At 44.9% G+C, this 12,555-nt stretch overlaps 1 protein-coding gene across 2 annotated transcripts; it reads left to right on the top strand.

The window, feature by feature from the left end:
- The first annotated feature begins 214 nt into the window (after positions 1–214).
- Positions 215–12,512, top strand: LOC132955135 (protein FAM171A2). 2 transcript variants are annotated; one of them, XM_061027859.1, is made up of 8 exons: positions 215–489; positions 4,560–4,787; positions 5,327–5,419; positions 5,912–6,070; positions 6,453–6,632; positions 6,739–6,852; positions 8,395–8,521; positions 8,711–12,512. In XM_061027859.1, exons 1-8 carry the CDS (start codon positions 393–395, stop codon positions 10,224–10,226), a joined length of 2,514 nt encoding a protein of 837 aa, XP_060883842.1. In that variant the 5' UTR covers positions 215–392; the 3' UTR covers positions 10,227–12,512. The 2 variants fall into 2 exon arrangements, with proteins under 2 accessions (XP_060883842.1, XP_060883841.1); XM_061027858.1 differs by having other exon boundaries at positions 8,395–8,542.
- Positions 12,513–12,555: the final 43 nt, after the last annotated feature.

Here is a 12,555-nt window from a genome sequence, read left to right as displayed (position 1 = left end):
ATTTATTTATTTATTTATTTATTTATTACAATGCCCCTTTTTCTGGCTAGCCCCTCCCCGTTGTTTTTATATTACTGTTGTGTTTGTGTATTTTATTTCTCTTTTTGTTCTCGTCTATGTTCATTTCTGTGCTGCACCAGTGTACCCAGCAGCAGAGTTGCAGTTCCTGAACAGCTCAGCAGAGGGAAACATTGGACACCTCTTCTTCCTCCTCCAACCTCAGACAATAAAAACAAGGCGAAGCCCGCACACACACACACGGCAGCAGCATCTCCATTCTCAGCCGGGCACCCGAGCCATGTCTGAAGAGGAGTGACGAGCTCACACAACGGCTGCGAGAAATATGGATACACGGCCGACATGGAGCTGGGACTAGAGATGTAGTTGCAAGGATGCCAGCCCACTTCATCTCCCGCTTGCTCCTCTTCGCCTCGATCTGCGCGGTCTGGGAGGCGCTGGCCAAATCTCTTCCAGATCAGGGAGCAGTTGGTAAGCTCGCCATACGGGGGATGCAGCACAATGAGGAGATGGGAGTGGTTGCATTTTTATGGCTTTTGTCGACATAACCGTCGATCTTTGCAGCGCTGCGCTTTGATATCATGTCAGCTGAAAGACAATGCACAAAGGGGGCAGATTTTCTACTCTTACCCGCTGCATAATGTTAGTTTGATTGTGTAGATTCCTTCCTATAGATCACGGTGAGGGCCACGCTTCTGTGTGACGTTTGAAAGTGCTTAGATACAGTGCATCGGTGTGGTGTTTGAGACAGATCAGTGTGCACAATCTGCTGCTAGGCCTTACATATAGTCTTCTGTAATACCAGGCCTTATTTGCTGTTTCCAGGCCTTCATGTTTGTTAAATAGTACTGACAGTGTGATACTAGCAGGGCCTGGGGTCCTGGAAATGTGTCAGTCAGTCAGTCAGTCAGTCAAAACCAGCTCATAAAAAGGTGTATTAAAAAAAAGAGACAAAGAACAACAACACTGACGTTAAATAAAAATACATCCACAGCCTTGAACACACCTCTGTTGATGTTGTGGTGTGCATATCTGAAGGACATTATGTAATTACAGTGCATTATTCATGCTTCAAGCTATTTTGAGCTGCATGGATGCTCACAGAGATAAGAGCTGCGTTGTAACTGAGTACATTTACTCAAGTACACGTCAGTATTTTCACTTCATCCTCGTGCTGCAGCACATGTACACATTGTTTACATTTAAAGATTGTGTACTTTTTAACCAGCTGCATTTTGAAATGTTGGATTTACTTTGGAAGTTATAATATTTTAGACACAAATCTAAAATAGAATATGATGCATTATTAATTGGGCGACACATAACAGGGTGAACAAGGCCGTTTTGCATAACAGTACTTTGAAGGTAGAATGTGCGACTTTTTGATCCAGTAGATGTCGCCCTTGAGCGCCGCTGTGAAACCAAAACAAACTGCTTTTTCGGCCACACCTCGACTATTCTGAAGTCTCCGCTCTCCTCCAGCTGCATACAGCCAACCGAGTGGAGGGGGGGGCTCCACTTGCGTTCGCACGAAGGAGTTATGAATAAGAACACACCATGAATAAACATGATGTAAACACAGCTCTGACAACAACACAGCCAGCGGGACTCGAGCTTCTCACTCAATGTAGACAGTCATGTCTACTTCTTAAGATGAAATGAAAAAATGAAAAAATATTGTATTGTTTTGTTAAAGATCAAACTGAACATACACTGTTTACACTAGCTCATATTTCTTTGTAAGATGACAAAACATTGACTGCTCAGGTCTTCAGCATGAGTTCTAATCAGTCATACGTCCATATGAATGACTTAGTTTTACTCTGTTTCCCATGATAACACATAAGTATCGGTTGTTTTTACTCGATCTTAACTTCAGGATAACAAAGCTGCTTTTTCCCATGACGAGTTAATTTCTCGAGAGCTGAACAAAATTACTGAAAATAAGCACAGTTATCACAGGAAAACCATGCAGCGTTGTTATCCAGAGATAACTGGAAATATATCGGTCGAGATCTCAGATTATCGGAAATCAAATGCATGGATTTATGTCCTCTTATGGCTTCCGTACTTCTGCGAAATCTGCTGGTGCGGGTTTTCACACAATTTGAGTTCTTTACATTTCTACAAGGTGCTTTTGTCTGTATTACTTTGATATCCTAATACTTCTGGGGGGCGCGGGGGCAAGCGGTTAGGGTGCTCGCTCTATGTACGGAGGCTGTAGTCCTCCAAGCGGGCGGCCTCTCCTTTCCCGCATGTCATTCCCCACTCTCTCTCTCTCTGTCTCTCTCTCTCTCTCACTCTCTCTCTCTCTGATTTCCGACTCTATCCACTGTCCTATCTCTACAACAAAGACACAAAAAAAGATCTTAAATCTTCTCCTCTAATAGTAACAAAGATGCCTTTGGCCTCTAAACTGCAGCCTCTCTGTTGGTAAAAAACTAATTTGAATTTAATTGTGATGGATTATTATTCCCAAGCGGCTGCCTGACTGATTAAAACATCAGCTAACTGATACCTCTCGCGTGTGTTTCTAAACAGCTCAGCACTTCTCCAGACCTGCCGTTATGTGCAAGGTGTTGTTGAAGTGATTAGCATCTAAAGAATCTAGCAAGGCAGCAGAACGAAGAGGCTGTTCTATTTTTATTGACAAAACAATTAGTCTATGAACGGATCACTGAATCGATGGATAATACGTCTGCAACCATTTTATCATTGATCTGCATTTTCTGAAATCCACTCATTTTTTTATTTAGGGAAGTTACATGATGGTGAATGATGGTTACATTTCAAGAAAAGTGAAAAACCTTGAATCTTATATCAGCTTCCTGCCTCTGCTTTTGTTAACAACCTGCTCGACTCGGCTCGAAGAAGAAGAAGAGGGCTTTCACTCCACTGACTCTCAGCTGTACTCGAGCGTTTTGGAGTGGTCCAAATTTCCCAGACTCTCGATGTGACACTGTGACTCTCAGTGTTTCTGTCAATGGAGCCTCAGTGGTTCAATGTGGAGCACAAATGGAGGAAATCCTCCCCACAAAACACACAAGGGAGCCTTTATTGAACCCATTATGGTAATGCTTTGCAGCAATTACACAAACAGACAATAGGTAGGAACACACACACACATGCAGGGTATAATCTGAACGCAGCCATTAGCCTGTCACTGGAGGCTCGGGGGGTTTTAGAGGACGACAGCTCGTCGGGCTACAGGGAGCTGAGCAACAAACAAGCCAGCTTTTTGGAGAGTCAGCGTGTATCCATGGAAACATCCCCCAGCGTGACCCACATCCACGCCGATCAAGAGGCGAGATGAGAAACAAAATGTTCCGGGAGGATGAAGGGGCAGACATAGCCTCGCGATGAGAGTGTCTGATGACTAAAAACATCATCATCATCATCATCATCATTTTTAATCCAGCGCTACTGGAAACGATTAGTCCGCACCAGATCATCATCAGGGAGCACAAAGTAATGGTGCTGAAAGAGACTGGTGAAAACATTAAGAAGTTAGTCATTAGTTCATTTCTCTCCATTTATTTGTTTGTTTTTAAGAACGTGCTCAGAAGCTGCAGCAGCGTCTGCAGTTCAATACTCGGGGGACTTAAAGAGTCAGACTATTTCAGTCCTGATGAAAACAATATCAATACCTCGGTGGACTTGTGGTCATACATTTAGAGTGGAGGTGGATAAGTTGGACCAGGATCGTCCAGTACAGATATTGGATTGGTGCATCACGAAATTACATTCATAATTAAAAACCCCTCCTTCCCCAAAATGTACAATTTGCCCCAATTTCAATGTTCCTCTTTTCTTAAACTAACACGTGATATGAATCACAAAACACACCAAACCCAAAATTAAAAGAAGCTTAAAGGTTTTATATGCAAATTTTCACACTTAGAAATCAAGTATATCCTCTGAAAATAACTCTGTGAGTCATGACTGTCTACAATGGGTGTAACACCCGAGTCCCACTGTCTGTGATGTTTTCAGAGTTTTCAGAGTCCTATCTTCACTTTGTTTACATCGCCCGGACGGCTGGCTGACTCCTCCCCTCACGTATAAAAGTTGTTTAATTGAGGGACTAGAGAAAAGAAGAATAACATACTGTACTCACTGCTTAACTGTGTTTCTAGATCACGCTCATTTCAGGTAAATTTACATGCAGTGTGAAGATACAAGCATAATAAAGATCGCTAGCATTAGCATGCTAACACAACAATGCAGCGCGAGTTGTTTTGATTTCATGCTGGTGCTCAAGGGCGACATCTGCTGGATCAAAACATCACATATAAAGCCTTTAAGACTTATAATTGGAGATACACAAAACAAAAATGATTTCTTTATGTCGCACTATTTTGTTGTACAACCGCTGGTCTTCACTGTAATTTTCCAGCTTCTTGTTGTTTCCTGCCAACAGTTCCCCTCAGTTAGAAGGTCATTTGAGACACTGCTGCATGATGGTGTTGTGCTCGCATGAGAGCCGAGGGTGACTTGATGAAATATTCAGGTGTATAAATGTTGCTTTTTCTCTCTTCCAGAGGTCCAAATAAAAATCCAGGTGTTCGACAACAGCGACCTTTCACCTTTGGCCGACGCTCTGGTGGAAGTTCACGGGAATCAGACTGTCTTGGCGTCCAGCAGGGCGGGCAGGGATGGCGTCCTGAGGGTCAGCTTCCCGTACCGCACAGGAACCTGGGTGGTCATCACGGCCTCCAAACGAGACTACGTCACCAACTCTGTGCCCTGGCACTCCAGCCGAATTCCCCGTAAGTCACAGAGGAAGAAAATGAAGTTCATTAAGCACGAGCAGAAACGTGCTCAAACTAGGATCAATATTGGAGATGCTTTTGAAAAATGGAGAGAGGTTAGAACACAGAAAGGTTTACAGACCCATGCAGAGCTGGATAAACACTGAAGCTTCAGAGTCCACCACATGGTGACCTGTGAGAGCATCGACTCTAGGGGGGGGGGGAGACAGCGCTCTACAATGTTTGGAATTTAGACTGCAGTACCCATTTTAACCACTAGGTGCCAGAGCTACATATTGCTCCTTTAAAAACAAGTGTCTTAAGTCTTTGGCATTTAAAATCAATGTGTGTGGTTTAAAGTGGTCTTGTTTTTTATGACTTTGTTGCAGGTTTTCACATTACACATTTTAAAATGTCATCACTTATTTCATTCATCCTGCAACTTTTACAATGAATGGTGTGAAATCTTACTACACTGCTGCTGAAAGTTTGCCGCAGAATTGTTGTCGCGACACCGGAATAATCTAATATTAATGCCTCTTCCTTTTTGTCTTCAGTGTACGCATCAGTCAGCCTGTACCTCCTTGTTCAGAGGCCTGGAACTCTTATTCTGTACGATGACGTCCTGCAGGTGCTCTCGGGGTCACCAGGTAAAGAAAATGTAACACTTTTTCCTCTCTAGAGATCTGAACATTTAAAGCTTGTCCATGCATGTTCACTTAATGCTGTCATGCATTGAATTTATGAGAGAACTGAGTCACTAGATTAGAGGTAAATTGAACTTTATTAAAACCTTTTGGGTGATGATAATCCAATTTTTTGCTGCTTGGTAAAGTCAATTTCACCTTTTTATTCTTAAAGTAGTCTGTCACCAACAGAGTGAAGACTGATTCACACCTGTTTCCTCAACTCCATCTACACCGGCCTACATAACCATCACAGCTTAACATTTATGTGACCCTGTGTTATTTTTTCTGCTGCTATCACCATAGCAACAGCTGCAGAAAAGTGCTTTGTCATAGTTCTCATTCACAGCCAACTCCTCAGAACTGGTTGTTTACTAAAAGTCAAGTATGTTTATATAGTTTTTTTTATGAGACAGAAGGAGACAATGTGTGAGTTTGATTGTATTTTCTCTGCAGGAGCTCGTAACCAGCCGCTGGTGCAGCTTCAGAGGAAGTCCCTGCAGCTGCCGTCCAACTCAAACTACACAGCGCTGTCCGCCGCTCTGACCACAGCCAGGACTCAGTATGAGGTCGGGGGGTTTCCGTTTCTCCTGGGCCAAGAAACCAACAGCTCAGGTGGGCGTCTGACTCAAAAAATCAACGTGGAAAATGATCTGTGCTTACTGGAGCATGAGGGGAGGTTTTTCCTGTTCCCTCAGTTCTTAGAAGGACATCATAACACATCAGCACGCAGCGGTATTTTAGACAATAGTGAGATCCCAACGATGTGTCAACAGTTGAAAGAGGTGCTTTCCTGTTTCTAAATAACAATGTCTTTCTTTGCTTTGCACACCAACAGCTCAAGAAATTCCCTACTCTCTCTCTCCAATCAGCACAATGTCCTATCTCTGTAATAAAGGCTTAAAAAAAAGCTAAAAAATAAACCTTTAAAAAAATAAAAGTAGTGAGGAGTGTGTCTGATAATGACTGACTGAGATGCTGATTTTTTTCTGTTCAGGTGCAGAGACAGGATGGACAGACTTGACAGCTCTCGCCGTGGTCAGCATTCAGCTCTTCGACAAAGATGGCGACCCGATCCAGGTGTCGGATCCGATCCACGTCTCTGTCCCGCTGCCGTCAGACACCCGCAACAGGATGGCCACCAGCGTTCCCGCTTGGCTGTATCAGCCTAAGACGGGTCAGTGCAACAACACGCATGAATCACGTTTGTTTTGACAGCCGTGTGTCTCTGCTTAAACTGTTTAAAGAATATATAACGACTGGGGATAAACATTTGTTAACAGGACTGTGGGTCAGGAACGGGACGGGCTACATCAAAAAGGACGGCCAGCAGTTTGTGTGGAACGTGGTCGTTCCTCAGATGGGATACTGGTTAGCTGCCTTCCCTACATCTTCAGGTACCGTAACTCATCTCTGCCTCTGCTCTGCTGTGCGTTCTGTTTTTTCCTCCTCAGTGTTGCCATGCCAGCAGATGTTCCTGCACCGAGTGTGTCTCCGGGGACAAAATATGAAGCGCTCTGTTTGGTGCAGGAAGCCAGGTGTTGTTGCTTTAAGCCATGACAGCTTTTAGGATTTGCTACATGGAAAGATTTAGTTGCTTTTGGCGTAAAGCTGTTATGATACAAACATCATCTATGTTGATGCTTCTATCAGAGTTTTTCCAGAAAGAAGTTAAGAAGAAGAAGATATAATTTATTAATCCCGCAAGAGAAAATTCCATTTTACACACACAGACGCTGAAATACACACACATGCACAAACAGGATGGACTGATGGAGGGATGTCAGAGTGAGGGGGGGCTGCACACAGCGAGTGATCCTGATCTGGTGGGGGGGTTCGGTGCCTCTGCAGCGCTCAGGAAGTGAACTAACACCTCTCCGGCTACCAGACCAATTTCCAGACTTGGTCCGGCGACCCCCTGGTTCCAAACCAAAGTCCCTACAGACTGAGCTAAGAGACATTCATATGTGAGGAGGATGAGACTGGTGGTAGATGTTTAAGGCAGTTAAAGAGCCTTTTTTGAAGAATTAAACTTTGTATTTGTGACCTGCTGTTTCTAAAAATTCTCTCTAAGTTCCTGCAATTGAAAGATGAAACACTATTTCTCATTCAGATTCATTCAGATTCTGATTTTCTATGGTCCCACAAGGGGGAATTTGCGTTGCAACAGGAGCACACAGAAGACAAGAAACACAAGGACAACATCGCCATAAAACATGGACCAAAACGAATTTAAAAAATATAAAACCAAATAAAAACAGCACAATAAAATCAGTCAAGAGCCCGTACCAGATTGGAAATTCAAGTTATTAAAGTGCAAAGTGGAGGTGTGCAAATGTGCAATTCAAGTGCAAAAAGAGCAACAAATAGCTAATTGTTATTTAACATATTAATTGCACTTTGTAAAAATGAGATCATATTCATGAACTTTAAGTCGCCTTAGTTTAAAATTGTTTTACTATGTAATGTCTTCTTTTGTTTCTCTGTATCTTGACATTGTTGGAAATTAGAGAAACCAACTCAGTGATTTTCTACGGTTAAAATATTTTGATGATCTTTTAAACCTTTGCCCTTTTAGGTTTTTAGGGGGTCTACATTTCTGAAAAATGACCCATAGCTACAAAAAGTTTTGGAAATACTCCAAAAGTTGAAAAAGTTGGTTGCAAAGACTCAGATTTAAATCTTGTGGAAAACTTCACCCTATCATAGTGCCTCCACTTAAAGTGCTTGTCTTGCAACAGAGAAGCACAGATTGTAATTCAAAATGTTGAGTATTTAAAGGTGATCATAAGTGACATTTTATTCATTTTTTCGCTCTGTTTTGTTTGTGTTATTTTGGCTGCTTTATTGCATCTGTTAACAAGGGCAAAAACAAAATATCGTGGGAGAACTTTCAGAGTGATTCTTGGACATTTTTTCTGTCTTCACTTGTCTTGCAGGATTGGGTCTGTCTCATCCAGGCTTGAGGGACATCACCACCTACCACACCCTGTTCCTGCTCTCCATCCTGGGCTCGCTGGCCCTGCTGGTGCTCATCCTGCTCTGTGTGCTGCTCTACTACTGCAGGTGTGGGGAGCGTAGACGAAGGTCTCACTTTTAGGTTTCTTCAAAGAGCAAAAAAAGAAAAATTGGAAAATTAATTTCAACTTCGATATTTGCAAATAACTCTGTGTGAAAGAGGCTTGTAGATGAAACTCCTCAGGTAGATGACAGGTTGTTTCTTGCATCTCTGACCTTCAGTTTCTGTTCTTTCAGGCGGAAGTGTTTGAAACCTCGTCGACAGCAGGCGAAACCCCACACGGCCAATACAAACGGTGCGAAGAGGGACCAGGGTACGTCTACTTCTCGCCTGAATCTTATTTGCGGAGGCCATGCTGAGCCGGGCGCCTCCAATGAGAAATCTGAAATGTCCCCGTCACGAGACTACCAGAGCTCAAAGGAGGACTTGACCAAACACGTCCCGGCCCACATGCTGCGGCACGCGAAGGGGAAAAATAATTCTGGTTCCCAGCGGGGCGAGAGCCTGGCCATGAAGGTCACACGGGCCACCGAGACCAACAACCTGGACAACCCTCTGCTGCATGAAGACTACAACCGGGGCTACAGCCAAATGGAGGGCAAAGAGTCCGAGTACCATCGACACCACAGCGCCAACGACAATCGAGGGTACTCCTCGGATCCCCCGTCCCCGCCTCGCTTCCAGGGGTACGTGCCAAACCAGCAGTCCGACAAACCCCCCGAGTACTCGGCCGCGGCCGCAGACAGCCTCGCGAGACCGACGTCCCTCAACACCCAGGCGGGTCAGATCATCTTCTGCAGCTCCATCGACCAGATGAAGGAGAACATGTACCGGAGCATGGTGCCCACGCTGGTCATCCCGGCGCACTACATGCGTCTACCCTCAGAGTTCTCGGGCAAAGACGGCAAGGATCAGAAAGACCAGGACAAGAACGGAGCGCAGATGGGAGGAGGGCAGCATCACCACCACCACTCCCAGAAACAAGGCCAGCAGCAGCAGCAAGGGGGGTCCGGGGGCGACGACTCCGAGGACCCGAGCTGGGCGTCCGACTCCTCCGGCGGACCCGTGACCATCCCAGTGCTCTTCAACGACTCCACCATGGCTCAGATGAACGGCGAGCTGCAGGCCATGACCGAGAAGAAGCTGCTCGAGCTGGGGGTGAAGCAGCACCCGAGAGCGTGGTTCATCTCCCTGGACGGACGCGACAACGCCCACGTGCGCCACTCCTACATCGACGTGGCCAACGACCTGAGCGGCGGCGGGATCAGCGCGTTTTTGAGCGGCCCGAACAGCGGCAGAGACGTCAACCTCGAACCGCCTCTGGAGTCCCAAGAGCGCAAGTCGGGAGTCAACCGGAAGGTCAAAGACGAGCGCTGGGGGACGGGGGGACGGAAGAGCCACGGCGGCGGCGGCGGTGGCGGTGGTGGCGGCGGGGGGAAGACGTACTCGAAGTTGGCCTACCCAGACCACAGCGATCCCAGCAGCAGCAGCGAGGGGCGCCCGGTCTCGCCCGAGGAGAACTCCCTCACCCCGCTTCTCGACGAGGGCCCGTCCTCGCGAGGGTCCACCATCCCCAGGAGGGGGCGCAGCCGCGTGAACAGCAGCCGCAGCAGCAACAACAGCAACAGCGAGAACCGCCGCGACTCCATCACCAGTCCCGAGGACGACCCCGACGACAAAGACGAGAACAAGAAGAGCCCCTGGCAGAAGATCGAGGACAGGCCTCTCATGGTCTTCCACCCCAGGAAGTGAACGCCGTTTTTGAAGACTTTGGACCTTTTTAACGATCTTTTCCAAAAGGGGGGAATCTGAGTGATGTTCCCGCAGAGAGATCTCACAATAAGCACAACCATGCTTCTTCACCGGTCCATCTTCAGGTTGTTGTTGTTGTTCGACCTTTGTGTTTCTGGTGAGGTGCTTTTGCACTTTTGTAGTCTCACTGTCGGTGAATCTCACTGGTTTCCACTAAGAAGATCTGTCGTCTACTGAAACCTAGTTTATTGCGAGTCGTGTTCACCTATCACACCACTGAACCATCGTCTGAGCCATTGCATCTACTGACTGTGGAAATAGCCATTTTATAGAGCAGAATATAAGAACAAAGCACTTATTAATACTTTGAGAATTCATTGAGCGGTACTTACCGAGTATTTGGAAGTAGATGGAGTTTTTATGGCACCGATAGGTTTTTAGGTAAATTAGATTTCCCTTCCCTGGAGGTTCATATCAATGACTAGTCCTGTTCCCCTTAACTGTATCTAGAATAAGTTTTCTTTGAAGAAAACATGTTCCCAGAGCTTAAATATGTTCTGTTTTTTTTCTTGAGCCCCTGTGACTGGATAATGCAAATCTATTTGTCCAATGTGCGACTTGCATTTTTGCTCCTTCAGGGATGTTCTTCCTTTTTCCTGTGCTGTGTTTTTTCAAATCACTTATTCAAATTTAAAAATGTTGAGCGTCATCTTGTTCGAGTGTTTTCCGCCAATCCTCTCTGTCTTGATTGATCTACATATCTGCCAAACGTTTTTTCATATCTGCCTTTTTTTTCTCTCTCTCCCATTGTTGAGACAAAGACTTGAATCTTTGCTTTTTCCTGACGTGTAAATAGATTCCCAAACATTTCAAAGACAATTTGATAAAGAAAGATTGCATGCATACACTATGAATGTATGAAATAAAACAGAAGGCACCAAAAGCCCCTCCTCCCCCCTCCCCCCTTCTTCTGGCTCCTGCGTAGACAACCCCAAATCGCCAAGAAACGTCGAACCATCACTTTACTTGAATCTATTTAATATCCGAGTGAGATCTACAGGGGTTGTTTGTCGGCAGGGCCTGCACCACTTCTCTCCTGTAAGTGCCTTCTTTCACAAAGAATCGAGTGATAGGCATGCAGGTCCCTTTTTTGAGATGTCACCTTAGCTAATCCGTCGTTGAGATCGGCGAGCACTAAAGCAGCACGCTGCATCGATCGTGGTAACATCGACGACGACGCGTCACTCGGGGGAGCATGCCTGCCAAAAAAAAGTTCCACTTTTCTTGCGGCTTTTACGTCCTTGATTATCTTACTTTCTTGTATCTATCCTCTTTTTCACCAAACTTGTAAATGCTACGATGAACTATATGAGATTTTAACGTGTATAACGATGTGCATGTGACTTGTAGAATAGGGTGTTTTTAATGAAACCTTTTTTTGAACTGATCCAGGATGTTTGGCGTTTAAAAAAAAAAAAAAAGAAGAAGAAAAAAATGATGCACTGACGCATTGAATTGTGTTTTGCCAAATGAACTTGGTTATACTGAGATACACTGAGACTTTTTCCCGTAATCCAGCTCTGACAAAATCACTTCCGGTCGTAAATGTTTACAACAATGACATGCTGACCAACACGCTCTCCCGCCGTTTCTTAGCATCACCACTGCCTACGACGCATCAACAACTGTGAATCAATAATCGTGCTGATTCAGAACCCGACATTCTCGCGTTTTTAAGAGTGCAATCTTAACGGCTGTATAAAAAGGTCACGCTGGTCTGTTGGTCCTTTACACCCATTCGCTTGCTGTTCATAACGCCTGTGTAGCCTACAGAACAAACTGGGAATGTGATGTGAGTCATAGTGAAGAGTAACGCAGCCATGAAACATGAAACACGTCCTACTGAAACGTCTCTTCCACTGCTGTAAATGTACATTTCTTTGGCCCAGATATGGAATTAACTGAGTTGTGCAATCGTGGCTTTCCTTGCTTGTTTTTTTGTTGGTTTTATTTACGTGAGAAAAATGAGTTTTTCTCTGTAGATTTTGTGAACCTGTTGTTTGGACAGAGCGCGCTCAGTCACAGCTGAACTGAATCCCCGACAGGTGACTCCTCCTGGTGTGTAAACGGGGCTGTGTCAGGTTTTAGACGAGGATTGAACTGTAGGCCTTCACCCCGTGCAGTGAATCATTTTGCTTCATGAACCTGGTCAGTTGTTTGTAAACTGTAAATGGATTCTTTCTGTACATGAGGAAAAAAATAAAAATGCATTTGTTCCCAAAGTCATTCGGCATCTGTGGGTTTTACTCTGAATGAACTCAAGATATTA

This window comes from Labrus mixtus, chromosome 21 (genome assembly GCF_963584025.1).
Source record: "Labrus mixtus chromosome 21, fLabMix1.1, whole genome shotgun sequence".
Lineage (NCBI taxonomy): Eukaryota > Metazoa > Chordata > Actinopteri > Labriformes > Labridae > Labrus > Labrus mixtus.
Note: the sequence above shows the minus strand (reverse complement) of the source record. Positions and strands in the feature narration are given on the sequence as shown.